General features: G+C 45.6%; 2 protein-coding genes across 2 annotated transcripts in view; both read right to left on the minus strand.

The window, feature by feature from the left end:
• The window catches only part of LOC132807193 (zinc finger protein 420-like), a 59,928-nt gene extending 43,917 nt beyond the window's left edge, over positions 1-16,011 (minus strand). Inside the window, exons 1-3 of the mRNA XM_060821487.1 lie at positions 15,913-16,011; positions 10,315-10,472; positions 6,896-8,133 (exon numbers count right to left, since the gene is read on the minus strand). Of these exons, the coding sequence (XP_060677470.1) occupies positions 6,896-7,791 (896 nt within the window). The 5' untranslated portion in view covers positions 7,792-8,133; positions 10,315-10,472; positions 15,913-16,011. The remainder of the gene's footprint in view (positions 1-6,895; positions 8,134-10,314; positions 10,473-15,912) is intronic.
• Positions 1-18,064, minus strand: part of LOC132807201 (zinc finger protein 229-like) — a 427,695-nt gene that overhangs the window by 144,859 nt on the left and 264,772 nt on the right. The gene's annotated exons all lie outside the window — the stretch shown is intronic.

The following is an 18,064-nucleotide window of genomic DNA, read 5'->3' on the forward strand; positions in this document are numbered from 1 at the left end:
AGAAGTGGCTGAAGTGCATTTAGATCTGAAATAGATACATTTGTCTCTGTCCCATTGAGTCTCCAGCACAGTCGATCTAATTGGCCTCTGTCAGTGTTTATGCTACACCTGAGCATCCACCCACCCCTTCATCAGCATACAGGTATCCCCTGTTTTTGAAAGTTCACTTTACCCCCTACCCCCTCCCCATCCAAGCCTGTGCCAATTCTTAATCCTAACTTAGATCTGCTATTTATTGCTGATGTGTGGTTCCTGTCCCTGTATTCACCTCCCATTCATGTGTCTATCCAGATATACCTTAAGTGTTGCTAAGGTGCCTCTTTCCACTCCATCCAATGGCAATGCATTCCAGGCATCCAGCATCCAACTGTGTGAAAAATCTTCCCTTTCAATTCTCCCCCAGACTGTCCCCTTCTCACCTTGAACCTGTGCCCTCTTGTAGTTGACTTTTCCACTCTGGGGAGGGGGAAAGCCTCTGACTATCTAACAGACTATCTGGCCCAACACCAAACATCCAAAGAATAATCCACACAGACCCATTTCCCTATCCCTATTACTCGACATTTACCCCTGACTAATGTACCTAACTTTCAATTCTTGAACACTGTGGGGCAATTTAAGCACGGACAATCCAACTTAACCTGCCAATCCCTGGGCAGTGGGTAATTTAGCATAGCCACTCCACCCTAACCTACACATTTGGATTGTGAGAGGAAACCGGAGGAAACCCATATCGACACAGGGAGAATTTGCAAACTCCACACAGACAGTTGCCTGAGACTGAAATCGAACCAGTTTCCCTGGCGCTGTGAGGCATCAGTGCTAATGATTGAGCCACCATGCCACCCCCATCCAGCCAATCGGTGTGTCTCATCATTTTGTCGAGGTCATCCCTCCGCCTCTATCTTTACAGTGAAAATAATTCAGGTTTACCCCATCTCTTCTCATAATGAGACCTCCAGACCAGGCAATGTCCCAGTGAACCTTCTCTATACCCTCTCCCCAGAGCATCCATGTCCATGTTATCCATGTCCTAGTGAACCTTCTCTATACCCTCTCCCCAGAGCATCCATGTCCATGTTATCCATGTCCTAGTGACCCTTCTCTATACCCTCTCCCCAGAACATCCATGTCCTAGTGAACCTTCTCTATACACTCTCCCCAGAGCATCCATGTCCATGTTATCCATGTCCTAGTGACCCTTCTCTATACCCTCTCCCCAGAACATCCATGTCCTTCCGCAATATTCTGAATGTGAACGGAATAAATCGCTGTAACATAACTCGCCAACTCTTACACTCAAGGCAAGCGTGCTGTGTGCCTTCTTGATCACGTTACCCACCTGTGTTGCCACTTTTGGAGATCTATATGGCCAGATCTCTCTGTATGCCGGTGCTTCTATGTGGTCTGAAATTTATCGTACAATTCTTGTATTTCCTATGTATCTGTATCCAGCTTTACCTTAATTGTATTCCCCTCTTTATGTCTTTTCCCCTCTTTATCTCTTTTCCCCAATCCTCACCCCCTCCACTCATCAGCATATCATAAGACTATAGGAGCAGAAATGATGCCATTCAGCCCATTGAGTCTGCTCCACCATTCAATCACGGCTGATAAGTTTCTCAACCCCATTCTCCCCGTAACCTTTGATCCTCTTGATACTCAAGAACCTAGTTATTCCCATCTTAAATGTATTCAGTGATCTGGCCTCCACAGCCTTCTGGGACAGTGAATTCCATAGATACACCACTCTCTGCCTGAAGAAGTTCTCCTTATCTCCGTTCTAAAAGGTCTTCCCTCTACTTGAAGGCTGAGCCCTCGGGTCCTAGTTTCTCCTACCAATGGAAACATTTTCCCAACATCCACTCTGTCTAAGCTGTTCAGTATTCTGTAGGTTTCAATTAGTTCCCTTGTCATCTTCTAAACTCCATTGAGTATAGACCCAGAGTCCTCTGATGTTCTTCATATGTTAAGCTTTTCAATCCTGGGACTTTTCTCATCAACCTCCTCTGAACATGTTCCAGGGCCTGTACATCCTTCCTGAGATATAGGGCCCAAAACTGCGTACAATACTCCAATTGTGGCCTGACCGGAACCTTATAGACCCTCAGAAGTACATCCCTGTTTTTATATTCAAGTCCTGTCCAAATAAATGCCATTGTTGCATTTGCTTTCCTCACTACTGACTCAACCTGTAAGTTTACTTTGACAGAATCCTGAGCTAGAAGTCCCAAGTCTCTTTACTCTTCAGATTTCTGAATTTTCTCCTCATAATCCTTCTGTTCCAAGGTAGCAGCAGAGAGTTCCAGACACATCGATTTGTATTCAGGGATATCCAAGGATCTCAAGAACTGCCAGTATCTCAGAAAGAATCGGTATTCCGGGAGGAGGCAGAGAGGAGCGTGGTGTGCACCTGTAAACTCCAGAACTTCCCCCAACTTCATGAGTCAACAATAACTTTTTCTGACCAAGAAACGAAAGGGCCGGCGAGAACTGTGACACTACAGGAACTGAAATTAGGCCATTCAGCCCATTGAGTCTGCTCCACCATTCACTCATTCTGGAGTATCAAGGGGTTCAAAGGTTACAGGGAGAATGGGGTTAAGAAACATATCAGCCATGATTGAATGGCAGAGCAGATTCAATACGATAAATGGACTAATTTCTGCTAGTTAACCATCCCTGGGAAGAAGGAGGCAATACAATAAGTTGTTTCTTGGGACAGGCAAGATAATGTTTAATAATGGTGTGACAAAAGGACAATTAATTCTGCCTGTGGAAGGAAAGCCTTGACATAGAGGGGTTAATTGCAGAGCAGGCTGTTTCAAACAGACAGCTAACCCTCAAGGATAAGAAGGGAAGCTACAGAGCTGAGGTCTCCAGCAATGGGAGGTGATGTTAGAGTCTTAAAAAATAGTCACACCACAGATTTGAAAATGAGGAAATGCCACCAAAATTCAACTCCAGAACGATGCTGCAGCAGTAGTACTTAGAAGAATAATACTGCATCAAACCCCGAGACACTTCCAGAGATGGGCACTGTCAGTGGAAACCCAGTTAAATTCAGCTATCAACTGGGTGATAGCCAAGTTTGGGGGGTAAAGCTGAATGAACTTGAGGGGTTTTATTTGTGGTTGCTAAGTGCAATAAAGTGCAAATCATTGTTTCAGCAGTTGGTTCTCTGTGCAGTTTGAGTCAGGAGCCAAATTAAGGTGATTCACCCACAACCACACCAAGAGGCTGGGATTAATATTGACTCTATTGCATTCAAGAGAATGTCATCAATACTGTTATAAAGCGAAGGCTGAACCGCCCCCACCCCCCCACTCTCCAAGATCTCAAACCAAAACGTCTAAAGAGTGGCACGTTGCCCTTTAATCTGTAAAGTCAGTGTGATAAGTGGTGTAACCTGCTGTAGTGTTAAAAATAAATCTCCGACACTTTAAAATCAACAATCAGCAATTTATTTACCCAACTCTCACAGTGAACAAATGAACAAAGCTACTAACAAACTGAATAAATCCTTCTTAACTACTAAGTATTCTGGAATAAATCCTTCTTAACTACTAAGTATTCTGGAATAAATCAAGATTCTCTGGTATACTGTTCCAATCAATACATGTCCCACTCAGATAACACAAAATAGAATTTAATCGCTCAGATTACAACCAGGTTGTGTGTCTTCCGGAATATTCTGTGCCATCTTCTGTCGGGGATGCCTCCTCCGATTCCTCTGTCAGGAATGCTCTTCTCTGTTTTTCTAAATGATGCTTTCTCTAATACACAGATGACTGAGAGCACGGATTCTTTATGATAGGATTGGTCCTGTTGTCAAAACTTTAGGATTTAAATTTAATAAGTTTTTGGTAGCCAATGGGGTTGATTTAAATTGATTGGTGAAATTGAAAACCTGTTTCTTGTCCTGCTAACTGCATAACCTTTTGATTCAAATGTTTCAGTTCAGCTGCTTTTTGTTGTGATCATGCTGCTCCTTTAAGAAGATTATGTTGTTGGTTTATTTTCAGAAAAGGTTGTAAATGGCACAGCTTCCCATTCGTCTAGGATTAAGGTTTTCACTAATGGTTAACAGATACTGGCTAAGGCAACAATCAGGGAAAAGGGTTTGACTTTTTTTTTCTAAAATACTTCTACAATGAAAGGGCAGTTGTCCCATTCTTTTCCACTGGTTTTGGTTTTAGCAAGCAGTCTGTCTGAAGCTGCTGCAGGAAGAGATGTTTCCTGATTCAACAGATGTTTCTGGCTGACTCTGAAGCTTCCGGGAAAATAGTACCAGCGTATTCAGCCTCTCCCTGTAGCTAAAACCTTGCAGCCCTGGCAACGTCCTTCCAAACCTTTTCTGAACCATTTCAAGTTTCACAATGCCTTAAAAAGACGTCAACTTTGCTCGACTAATGTGGGAGAATTTTCTGCATGACGCGTTGTGTCTGAAAGAGCCCTCCTGTGTGCTGTGACAGAGCTACAGTGACTTTCAAAAGCCTGACAAATGCTGTTATCAGTCAAAGATTCATTGGGAGAAGCTTCTCAATCACATCTGTAAATGGAGAGAGTGTTTTTAATAATGAGACATGAATAAAGGCTGCATTCGTCTTTTGTTCTGAAAATTTACTCATACATCTCAAAACAGAGCAGTCTACGGGAATAAAAGACACCGCTGCTTATTTCCTGACCAGGACCAACTTTGCACAGAAAACATGGACATTTTAAATGAATGGGGTGCCATTCGTTTGAAGATGACGTGAACTTAAGAGGCATAGCATTGGCTGAGAAATGAGAGATCCTTGACACACACAGAGCCAAAATCATCACTGACATTATTATCAAATTAGAATTTAGGCTGGATAGGCTGGGATGTTTTTCTAGTGGAGCAGAGGAAGTTGAGATGCAATATTTTCAAACCATGAGGGGGACAGTTGGGTTAATGGTAGCTGTCTCTTCCCTAGGGGGAGGATTTCTAGACCAAGGGCGCGTTTTTATGGTGAGAGGAGAAAGATGGAAGAAAAGATGTGGGGCAAAATATTTATAGAGTCTATTCGCCTGGGGAAACAGCTGCCAGTGGAAGTGGTTGAAGCAGGTACATCAACAACATTGAAAAGGTGTTTCAACGAATACATGGATAGGAAAACTTGAGAAGGATATGGGCCAAGTGCAGGGAATGAGGTCAGTGTTGACAAACATTTTGGTCAGCATGGACCGGTTTGGGCTGAAGGGCCAGTCTCTGTGCTATAGTACTCTATGACTGGCGTCTCTTTGTCACTCTGACAGTGTTGAGTTTCCACATGAACCAGGAAAAAGTGAGGACTGCAAATGCTGGAGATCAGAGTTGAGAGTATGGTGCTGGAAAAGCACAGCAGGTCAGGCAGCACCCGAGGAGCAGGAGAATCGATGTTTCAGGCATAAGGACATCCAGGTGAATATCTCACTAAATCATGCTGAATAAAATCTGATCTCATTTGTCAACTCTGATGCAGAGGTGCAGGGGGTGGACAGGTCAGAAGTCACACAACACCAGGTGAGAATCCCAGTAGATTGATTTGAATTCAGGAGCTTTCGGAGCACTGTTCCACCATCAGGTGAAGTGATGAAGGAGCAGCACTGATGAAGGAGCAATGCTCCTAAAGCTTGGGATTTCAAATAAACCTGTTGGACTGTAACCTGGTGTCGTGTGACTTCTGACTTCTTCAACTGCGCATTCATGTTGAACTTGATGGGATACTTTATCCAACTTGATGTAGTTAAATCATATCGCTTGGAGGGGTTCATTTGAAACCTTTCAGGAGGTGAATTCAACAAGATTGAATTATGCAAAGTTACTCAGTTCTAAACTTACATTAGGACCGGTGGTCATAGAGAGGTACAGCGCAGAAACAGATCCTTCAGTCCAACTCGTCCACGCTGACCAGATATTCTAAATTAATCTAGTCCCATTTGCTAGCACTTGGCCCAAATCCCTCTAACCCTTTCTATTCACGTCTCCAACCATATGTCTTTTAAATTCTGTAATTCTACCAGCCTCCTCCACTTCCTCTGGCAGCTTATTCCATACACGCACCACACTCTGCATGAAACGTTTTCCTTTTCGGTCCCTTTTAAATCTTTCCCCTCTCACTCTAAACCTATGTCCTCTAGTTCTGACAATATCCTGGTAAATCATTTCTGATGGAGATGTCAACGCTTCGGGTAGAACCCTTCTTCAGTCCTGAGGGATAATCCCTGAAATGCTGACTTCTCCACCTCCTGGTGCTGCCTGCCTTGTTGTGCCCAGCCCCTGCTTGGCTATTTTAGATTCCAGCATCTGCAGTTTTTTATTTTGTCTCTAACAAATGGTGGAGCAGATTCGATGGGTCAAAATATCCTAACTTCTGCTCCAATGGTCTTAGGTTCGTGCGGGTCCCGGGCTCAATGAGCAGCAGTGCCCACTGGAAGAAATGTTCATGGAATCATACAATCACTACAGTGTGGAAACGGGCCCTTCTGCCCAACAAGTTCAGACCGACCCTATGAAGAGTAACTCATCCAGACACATTCTCCTACCCTATCACTCTGCACTTACCCCGAACTAATGCAGCACATCTACACATTCCTGAACACTGTGGGACTATTTAGCTTGGCCAATTCGCCCAAACATGTGCACGTTTGGACTTTGGGAAGACACTGGAACACGCAAAGGAAACCCACGCAGACACTGGGGGGAATTAAATGCAAACTCCACACAGACAGTTACCCTGAGGATAGAATCAAATCTGGGTCCCTGGCGCTATGAGGCAGCAGTGCGAACCACTGAGCCACCTCCCCAACCCCCTCCACTCCCCCAGTAGAAAACAAAAAAGCCTACCAACTCTTCCACTACCCCCACTGTCAGAAAGGGCAGGAGGTTCAGTCCTGGGGGTGACCCTCAGCAGCGTTACCGGCAGAATCTGATTGTTGGGAGCATTGGTGCCTCCGCTGGTGCTTGTTCAAACTGCAGGACATTGTGAACCTCTGCCCACACTCAGGGCAGGCAAACGGCCTCTCTCCAGTGTGGACCCGCTGGTGCGTCAGTAGACTGGAGGAGACAGCAAAGCCCTTCCCGCACTCGAGGCAGGTGAACGGCCTCTCCCCAGTGTGGACCCACCGGTGTGTCAGCAAGTGGGATGCCTGGGTAAAGCCCTTCCCACACTCAGAGCAGCTGTAGGGCCTTTCCCCAGTGTGGACACGCTGGTGCTTCAGCAGGTCAGAAGAGCGTGTGAAGCACTTCCCGCAGACAGAGCAGGTGAATGGCCTCTCGCCGGTGTGGACCCGCCGATGGGCCAGCAGGTCAGAGGAATCGCTGAAGGCCTTCCCACATTTGGGGCAGGGGAAGGGCTTCTCACCGGTGTGGACCCGCTGGTGAATCACGAGGTGGGAGGAGCGAGTGAACACCTTCCCACAATCAGGGCAGCGGAAGGGCCTCTCCCCTGTGTGCAGCCGCTGGTGCCTTATCAGGGCGGAGGAATCGTTGAAGGCCTTCCCACACTTGAGGCAGCTGAAGGGCCTCTCCCCTGTGTGCACCCGCAAGTGCCTCAGCCGGGCGGAGGAATCGCTGAAGCTCTTCCTGCACTCAGGGCAGCTGAAGGGCCTCTCCCCTGTGTGCACTCGCCGGTGCCTCAGCAGGGCAGAGGAATCACTGAAGGCCTTCCCGCACTCAGGACAGGAGAATGGCTTCTCCCTGGTGTGACTGCGACGATGTGTCTCCAGGGCAGACGGGACACGGAAACCTTTCCCGCAGTCGCCACACTTCCATGGTTTCTCCATGGCCGAAGCTACAGTTGCACACAAACGCGTGTATGTCCTCTCCCAGCCTTGAATTCCTCTTTTCAGGCCAGTTAACTGTTTCAGGCTCCACACTCCGTGCGTTGCTGCAACAGTAGGGTCTCTCTTCCAGTCCCACTGATGCTGAAAACAGACTGAAACAGGAACCAATTGGATCACAGTCGAAAATTGTTGCAGTCCCGATGGATTGAGTGACTCACAAATGCTGGAGAATCAGAGTCGAAAACTGCGGGTCAGGCAGCATCCGAGGAGCAGGAGAGTCAATGGTTCAGGCATAAGCCCTTCATCTGTTGATTTTGAAACTTCATCTTCAGATCAAATACTCTGAAAAGAGATTACAAAAGTCATCACTGTCAGTCCAGGGTAGAAATTCAGAACAAGCAATTCTACTTTCTGCAGAACATTCTTTTCTTTTGTTATTCCATAAAACTGAAAGCACCATCCCACTTTCTCACTCACTCCCTCTCTCCCTCTGTTCTCACTCCATTCTAATTCTCCTGAAAGTGCTGATTCAGGATCTGACAGGGACAGAAGAGCAAAACAGTCACAACTGACACCTCTCTGAATTTTGGATACCTCCACCTGAAAATTAATATCTTCCACGACATTGGGATACTGTTGAGAGTGAGCCGGTCTGATTTTTGGAAGCAAAAATATAGTGTGTAAATTCAGGATGAACCTGCAATACAGCTTCTTGACAACCAATCAGACACAAAATTGTTAACGTGCCCCCACGGGGGTGGGGGAGTTTTGGAATGAGACACCAAGGCTATGACACCAGAGAGAAATTGAACAGACTGGTGTGGCAAACCAGAGTCATCTAGATATACAGCACAGAAACAGGTCCTTTGGTCCAACTGGTCTATGCTGACCAGATATCCTCACCGAATCTGGTCTAATTTGACTGCATTTGGCCCATATCCCTCTAAACCCTTCCTATTCATAAACCTATCCAGATGTCTTTTAAATGTGTCATAATTATACCAGCACCTACTACTTCCTCTGGCAGCTCTTTCCTTACACGCGCCATCTTCTGCATGAATTGCCCCTTAGGTTCCTTTTAAATCCCTCGCCTCCTCCCCGGGCCACCTCACCCTAAACCCATTACTGTATAGTTCTACACTCCCAGAGAAAAGACCTTGTCTATCCCTCTCTTTATTTTATAGAATGTAAGCATCAACAGCTCAGGGCGGGGATTGGGTGGGTGGGGGTGGGTGAGGAAGCCGAATGTGCTGGAGCCAACACGGAAGAAGACGACACAAAACCTTGAAGCTGCAATGAGGAATACTGCATGTGCTGTACTTGTACCTGTTGCTTTTATTTGTGGAATCAAGTGCATTTTAAAAATAAAAACAAACAAGATATCTATCCCTCCCCTTTCCCAATCTCCCAATGCTGTGCTGGACACACAGTGAGAGAACTGGGAGCAGGAGTTGGCCATTTGAGCCTGCACCAACACCGAACACATCATAACTGAACATGAATATACCTGCAGGCAGTGGAGACTGGGATTTCTTTCACTGGAGCAGAGGAGATTGAGAGGTGACCTTACAGAGGATTATAATATCATGAGGGGTACAGATGAGGTGAAAAGGCAGGTGTCCTTTTCCTAGGGTGGGGCTTTCAAGATTAGGGAGCAAAGTTTGAAGGGGAGAGAAGAAAGATTTTTAAAAGACACAAAGAGCTCCATTTTTTTCACACAGTGAGTGGTTTGTGTGTGAGATGGGTGTCCAGAGGAAGTAGTGGATGCAGGTACAGTGACAATGTTTAAAAGACATTTGGAAAAGTACATGAATAGGAAAGGTGCGGAGGGATATGGGCCAATCACTGGCAGATGGGACTAGTTGGGTTTGAGAACATAGTCAGCATAGACTAGTTGGACCGAAGGATCTGTTTCTGTGCTGTATAACTCTGTAGCTGTTCTGTACTGGTCTTAAAACCATTTTCTTGGAAATCCGAGATGGCGGTGGTTTGAGTGGTCTGCTGTGCTGGGCTCTGTGCCACACCCCCGGCAAGGTGGACTTTTACCCCTCCCCCCACCTCATTAATCATCCGTAGAAGAAAAAAATTGCGAATATAAACTTACTGAATGTCTGGAGCTGCTATAATTGTGGTTTGACAGCTTTAGGAACAAAATGAAAGCAAATGAAGGAAAGGGGCCGAAAGGGGTGAAGCAGGTAGGGCACTCCCCAACTGCATTGGGGGTGCTTGGAGCCATTGCTCAAACTCCCAGGGCAATCCCTGTGGATTTAATGGGACAGCAACAGTTACTCTCGGAGTTTGCCGATCTCTGAGAAAAGATTGAAGCAGCGGTGGAACCACTATCTGCCACGCTGCAAAAGCATGGACAGGAAATTCACGTGTTGGCCCGAAGAGAATAGGCAGCAGAGGAGAGGACCGTGGCGGAGGTCTCAGGAGGAAGGATCCAAACGCTGGAAGACCAGGTTCGGGTCCTTCAGGAGCAAGTGGACAACCTGGAAAACTAAAGTAGAAGAAAAATCTTACAGCTCGTGGGTCTTCCGGAACGCGAGGAAGGTGAAGACCTTATTGGATTCCTGGGGCTGGAGTTGTAGTCGGGCCTGTTGAGTGTGGAGCGGGCACACTGGATCGAAATGTGCAGGTCCGGGTCGGACCCACAGCCGTGTGTGGTCCTAGTGCGGCTCCTGCATTATAAAGAAAAACAGTGATTGAAACAGCAGGAAGACTGGGAAGAGATCCACAGGCTCTAATGTACAAAGGCTCAGAATAATATATTTTCAGGACTTCTCAGGAGCCTGGATTAAGAAAAGGGCATTTAATTAAGTTAAGAGAAAATTAAGGGATCTGAACATACAATATTCCTTGAGGTCCCTGACTGTATTGCGTTTTACTCACGGAGGGACGGTATATAATTTGATTCAACAGAAAAGGCGAAGGACTTTGCAAATGCTCTGAATTAGAGAAATTGAGTTGGGGTGAAGGCGGGAGGGACGTCATTCCAGACAATGCTACTTTTTTGCCCCTTATTTTGTAGTTATCGGCTTTATACATACTGCCTTGGCGTAAAACTGGAATTATTTAGTATATCGGTCAGTTAGGTATTGTCTGGGGCCTTTTTTTCACTGCTGTCCTTTTGTTTTTGGATTGGGGGTGGCTATACCTGTGTTTAAGATGTATGGAGAAGGGGTGTGGGGAGATGGGCAACCATTGTTAACTCTCAGAATGTAAATAACATGTTTTTTTTCAATCTGTGAATTGCCTGGCGTTTGGGGCACAGCCTCAGTGGGAAGGAGCCAGGCTGGTGGCAATGGTGGGGGTTGGGGTGGGGGGGGGGGGGGAAGAGATCTCTACATAATTGGGGGTTATTTGAGCATTTGCTTAAGTTATATGTGGTGGTTAGATTTTTATTTATAGTAGTTTTAATAGGAGCAGTTTTTAGACTTTATCGAGTTAATGTCTTTGTTGCTCACCGCACCTCAGATAAGCTTCCTCCTCTTGGGAAACCACAGGCTTCCCTGGATGGCCATGTCTACTGATTCGTTCAGGTGGTGCACCTGGAATGTAAAAGGGAGCCATTCCCCCATTAAAAAGAAAGAAGGTGCTGTCAAGCCTCGGGAAGGAAAGGGTGGACACATTTAACTGATAAGGAACATCTGAAACTGCAGCAAGGAGGTTGTGATAAGGTATTCTTCTCCTCCTTTAGCTCCAAGTGTAGAGGAGTGGCTATACTGGTAAGAAGGAACCTCCCTTTCCAGGTAATTGAGCAAATTAAGGACGAACATGGACTGTCCGTCATTCTTGAAGCTCTAATACATAGTGAAGAGTATGGCGTCCTGAATGTGTATTGTCCTCCCGGTGCACCCTCTTAAATTTCTAATTGATGCAGCTGCTAAATTAATGAGTCTTGGGGTACGCTGCATGGTCATTGGAGAGGATTTTAATCGTCTAATAGATCCCGAAGTAGACAGGGTGCCAAGGGCCCAGGCAGGTCACCAGCGCAACCTAAGCAGTTGGTGGACATGTGCAAGGAGTTGGGATTAATGGATGTGTGGAGGCATCTCCACCCTAATGGAAGAGACTTTACTTTCTCTTCTAACCCACACAAGTACCACATGGGAACTGACACTTTTTAATGCCATTGGATTGCTTGGACAGAACATTGGCTTGTGAAATTGGCAATATAGCTGTGTCGGACCATGTGCCAGTGTATTTTGATGGTAAAATCAAGAGTGGTGGAATGGATGCACAGCACTGGTCATGGACCCATTCCTGCTAAGGGATAGCAAATTTGTTGAGTACATCACAAGAGTTCAGAGCCTTCTGGGTACCAACTTGGGTACGGCCAGTAATCCGGAAATACTGTAGGAGGCCAATAAGGCATATTTATGAGGCTTGATTATTTTTTATTCAATGACTAGAAGGTCGCAGAGGAAGGAGCAACAACAGATGCTGGAGACCCGTCTGCAGATAGCTGAGGAAGTATACTATAATAGGCCTTCACTGGTCAAGCTGCAGCTCTCCGGCTGCTCCCAACTCATTGCACACACTGGGGAAATAAAGGTCTGCGTTGCTCAACAAAGATTGTTGGAAGTTGGAGATAAGTCAGATAGATATCTGGCCAGAAAGTAAAATGCTTCCCAATCTATTATGTCTGTTCGAGAGAAGGCTGGCAAAGTTACCCGTGAGTTAAAGAAGATTAATGTTAGATTTAGGGAATAATTTGCAGAGTTATATCGGTCAGAGGGAGATGAACATGGAGCAGTAAGAATGCAGGCCTTTTTTGAGATCCTGCACCTCCCTAGTATAAACGTGGAACAGGTTTCCTGTTGAATATGCCTATGACAATACAGGAGGTACAGGATGCAATGAAGCACCACGGTCAGATGGATTCCCAAGTGAATTCTATAGGAATTCATAAGTGTGTTGGTGGAGCCACTTCTGGGGATGTATAGCTATTCATATGCATGGGTTGTCTTCCGCCCTCTCTTAGGGAGGCTAATATCTCCCTCATTATAAAGATGGGGAAAGAGCCTGAAGAATGTGCTTCATACAGACCCATTTCACTGTTGAATGTAGATTTTAAAATTCTACCCAAGACGCTGGCCCTGAAGTTGGAAAAGGTGTTGTCCTGTATTGTGAAAGAAGATCAGATGGGTTTTGTTAAGGGCGTAGCTCCTCCAACAATATCAGGAGGGTACTGAACATGGTGCAGGTATGCCAGCAAAGGTTGATCCTGGGTTCGGTGGCCTCCCTAGATGCAGAAAAGGCGTTTGACCAGATAGAATGGCTGTACCTGTTTGGGATCCTCAAGCGCTTTGATCTGGGGACAACCTTTGCTAGATGGGTGGTGGTGTTGTATAATGATCCTAAGGCAGCAATCATCACAAATGGCACTAAGTCAGATAACTTTAATGCTGGGAGAGGTAGTCGAAAGGGATGTCCTCTTTCACTGCTGCTATCTACCTTGGCAATTGAGCCATTAGCTGAGGCTATCAGGAGGGATCCTGAAATAGTGGGGCCAGGAATGGGAATGGGGGAACATAAGATTACCCTATATGCTGATGATGTCCTTCTGTTCTTGGCCAATCTGGAGGAGTCTGTTCCTCGATTGATTCAAACAATTAATTTATTTGGAAGTTTTTCAGGCTGCAGGATCAACTTTACAAAATCAGACGCCATGCTGGAGGATGGAATGCAGTTCCTGTTTAGATGGTCGTCAAAAGGGTTTTTGTATTTGGGAATTTTTATTACCCCTGCCTTCCACCAGCTGTATAAAGCTAACTATGTACAATTACTGGAGAGGATAAAGCAGGATTTGCAGCAGTGGGACGGATTACCATTATCATGGTTAGGCCGAATAGCTCTGATTAAAATGCATGTTCTTCCTCGCCTGTTGTACCCCTTGAGAATGCTCCTGTTGTTGCTACCCAGATGGGTATTACTGAGGCTCAATGGGTGTCTAGGTTATTTTATTTGGTGTCGCAGTCGCCCCCTAATTAAGTTTACCAAATTGCAGCTCTCACAGGGTGAGGAGGAGTGGATCTTTTGGACTTGGAGAGATATCAAATAAGCGCTTTCTTAGCATATGTGGGTGACTGGGCACGGGGGGACACGGGGTTGATTTTGCTTGACGTTGAAGCATTGCAGTCGAGATGTCCCCGAGTTAATCTATTATTCATTGATAAGATGAAATCCGAGACTGAGCAGTGAAAGAGTACAATCATTTTAAATACAGTGAAAGCCTGGAGGACACGGAGGCAAGACAAGGGCAATTGGCTGAAGACCTCGCTGATTACCCCGCAGGTGGCAGCCTAAGGATTTAAACCTGGGGCAATAGACTCCGGCTTTAAGTCATGGGAGTATAAGGGAATCTCCTGGAGGGAAGATTTATTTGAGGGTTAGGTCTTGATGTCATTTAGCCAGCTAAGACAGAAATATGCATTGTCTAATAGGGGCCTTTTCCGGTACTTTCAGCTAAGGGATTATATACAGAGGAAGACCACACTCCTGGCTCAGCTTTACAGGTCAAATGTGGAGTAAAGAGTACTCTGTGTACGGGCGCTCTTTCAGTTAGTACGTTGTATCATTTACAGAAGGGACATACCTTAGGAGATGTGGAGGGACTCTCTACCATGTGGAATCGGGAGCTAGAATATTTCATTAGAAGTATGGCAAGATATATGGGAAAATGTAAGGAAAATTTCAACATGTAACAAAGCACAGGGCATGCAATTGAAGATTTTACACAGGGCTTATGTGGTGCCAGAGAGGCTAGCTAGGTTCAAGAGTGGCGCATCACCAGGGTATCCCAAATGTAACATTAGTATAGGCACTCACACACTGCTATTGGTCATGTTGTAAGATCCAGAGATACTGGAGTGCTATAGTAAGGGAGCTGAAGGACATCCTGGGGGTTGACAAATTTGCCTTCTCTCGGAGAACACAGAAACAGACTGTGTAACATTCTTACGCACTGTGCAAGGAAGAACATTTTAATGAGTTGGACATTGGAAAAACACCCAGGGCTTATGGCCTGGCATATGCTGGTGATGGAGCATCCGCTCCCAAGATGACCTCACAAATATGGTGCACCACAAAACAGTAGTTTTACAAGACGTGGCAGCCCTTTCTAAATTATATTGATGCAGACTGATCAGCAGTATTAATTAGAGCCGTGGTATAGCTGTGGGAATCAGTCTGGGTGCTCATGGGGCCCTGGGAGGGCAAGGCTGGGTGAAAAGAACACGGGTGCAATAACTGGTGCTCCCATGGATGGAAGCCTTAATGGAGGTATGGTGAGTGAAATAGAATAAAGTAATGTGATAGAATTCAAATTAACTTAAATTATGTTTAATTTTATTTTTATTCAATTTGATTGTAGTTTAGTTTAAGCTAAGTTTGTCCTAGTAGAATAATAGGTAGCTCATTATTAATAGTATCATAATATGAAATTGTTGTACTACTATTTTTCTGTATTTTGGTATTGTTCTTTTTTGTATATAGAGGTGTTGCGAGAGATTTGAAAAAGTTTTGAATAAAAATATATATTTTTTAATTTCTTGTCTTCCCCCATAACTATTTTTGAGATTCAAAAGTCAGATGAACTCAGCTTTGAATATATTTAATACCTCCCTAACTACAGGAAGGCACCCCCAGTCAGTTCCTCTTGCTAATACACCACTTGCCTTGCTGATTGCTTGCTGCACCTATGTGACAACTGGCATTGACTGGAGTAGAAAGCCTGAGCAGAAGGTAGCTGAGGCACGTTTGTACATCCACACATCATTCCTGGATGAAAGGCTTTTGCCCAAAACGTTGACTGTTCTGCACCTTGGATGCTGTCTGACCTACTGTGCTTTTCCAGCGCCACAATTTTCGACTCTGATTTTCGGTACCTGCAGTCCTCACTTACTCCACATTCCAGTATATCACCATTTAAACAATGTACCTGCTTTCTATTTTTATTTCATAGGGAAGGTTATAACTTCACACTGCATAAATACATTTACCATGTGTTTGCCAATTAAGACACATACCTGAATCAACTTTGCTGCAAGTGAAGAACTGAACACCAGAGTGAAAAAATAAAATGAGAAAGGGGTGAGAAGAGTAAGTTGTACTCACACAAATTTGGACAGAAGAAAGAAGTTGCAGTCTGGGATGAAGTTCAATCTTCATTCATAGAGAGAGGAGCAGCAACACCTTCACAAGCGCCTGATCCAACTTCCGCATTCAGACAATAGGGGGGAGGCTCTCAATGGCAGGAAGACCGCACTCCTTCCGGTCCTTCAGGGCTTCCCATTGGTCGATCAGAAGAATGTTGCGTGCCGTTTCCGCTGACAGTAAGGAGCATGCGCAGTATTTTGCTGACACCAGCGTACATGCGCAATGCTTCCTGACACCGAAAAGCATGCGCAGTGTGCCCAGTGGAGATGCTGGTCCAACTGCCAATCGGAGAGAAAAACAGGCTGGAGCCACACTCCTTTTGTTTTCCTGGGGCTCAACAGTTTATTCCTTTTGCATTTTGTCTGGCTGCTCAATCTTTGAATGTCATTTCCCCAGGGTAGAGGAAATCCAAAACTGAAGGGGCATAGGATTAGGCTGAGAGGGAAAAGGTTTAAATGGAACCGAACTGGTAACATTTTCACGCAGAGCGTGGTATATGTATGGAATGAGCTGCCAGAGATAGTGGTCGAGGCTGGAACAATTACAACATTTAAAAGGCATCTGGATAGGAATATGAATAGGAAGGGTTGAGAGAGATATGGGCCAAATGGTGGCAAATGGATCACCAGATTAATTTAGAATATGTGGTTGGCATGCACCGAAAGGCTTGTTTCCCTGCTCTGCAACTCTATGACTCTATTTCTACTTAATCTGAACCAACTTCACAAGACGAGGACTTGGCCATTCCATCTTTACAGCCTATTCTCAACTGTGGGCTAATTGCACAGATTTCAATGCAAGTTTCAGAAAAATGGCTGCTGCTTTTTAGAAAAATAATTGAATTTGCTTTCAAACTTTACAGATGTTTTTGAAAATATCATTTTAGCGATTCTCAATGTTAAAGATCGGCCATTTTTCACACCACCCCCTCCCATCTCCCAGATAGAGTCATCACCATCCGCGCTCTCTCTGTCCTGAGAAGGGCTGATACAGTGAACGAAGAGGGTTCGAGGCACAAGAAAGGATGAGGGTGGGGGTGCAGGTAGAGAAATTGGATGGGAAACAGAGGCTAGGCGGAAGAGAGAGAGAGAAATGGACATGGGGACAGAGCATTGGAGTTAGAGAAACCCTGGGGGTGCACAGGATGGGGAGCAGAGCGTTTGTCAGAGAGAGAGAGAGAATGGGGGCGCAGAGTGTGGGGAGAGAGAATGGACGTGGGTCAGTGGGTGGGGAGAGAATGGAAGGGGGCAGAGGGTGGGGGAGAAAGAGAGCAACAATGAATGTTAGGAGAGGGTGGGGGAGAGAGGGAATGGATGGAGAGCAGAGGGTGGGGGAAGAGAGAGAATGGAGGGGGGTAGAGAGTGGGAGGAGAGAGAGAATGAGTGTGGGGAGAGGGACTGGATGGAGGAAGGCAGAGGGTGGATGAGAGACTGGACTGGACAAGGGACAGAGGGTATGGAGATAGAATGGACGGAGGTGCAGAGGGTGGCATGTGTGTGAGAGGGCGGGGGGAAGCTAGGGATAGCGAGAGAGAATAGACTGGGGGCGCTGTGGGCATGATTGGATATTGATTGAATGGGGAGTTGATGAATGCGTCCCACCCACTCCCAGCAACCCCTTCTTTCCACATGTGCACTGCAGATTTTTGTGAATGATGCGAGAGAGAATCTGGAGTGTGAGCATGGTTACCCTCAGATCCTGGCATCAGCAAACCACTGCCTTTCTGTTTTAAAAACTAAATAAAGATGTGGGCAATATACTGGGAATGGCAAGATGAAACTAAGAAACTGAACCGAGAGTCAGCGCTTTCCGGTGAGGGGAACTGGCCAAAAACAGGAGGATGGAAGGATGAATTCGAGTTGGAATCCATTGAAAGGTGGAGGAATTGGGAAACAGAGATTTCGGGTAGGAGATAGGGAAGGCTGTTCGGTACAAACTAGAATTCTCCTATCCTATTTCCTGCCCTGCACTGACAGCAATGATCTGTTTTCTCAAGGTATTAGCAGAGGAGGATTTGCTGTTCAGGCGTGTACAAGAAATTTACTCAGGGCCTGAATATCAGCAGCGTTTGAATCTAGGAGAGGAAATTATTTCAAGCATCAACGTGACT

Source organism: Hemiscyllium ocellatum (assembly GCF_020745735.1).
Source record: "Hemiscyllium ocellatum isolate sHemOce1 chromosome 27 unlocalized genomic scaffold, sHemOce1.pat.X.cur. SUPER_27_unloc_10, whole genome shotgun sequence".
Lineage (NCBI taxonomy): Eukaryota > Metazoa > Chordata > Chondrichthyes > Orectolobiformes > Hemiscylliidae > Hemiscyllium > Hemiscyllium ocellatum.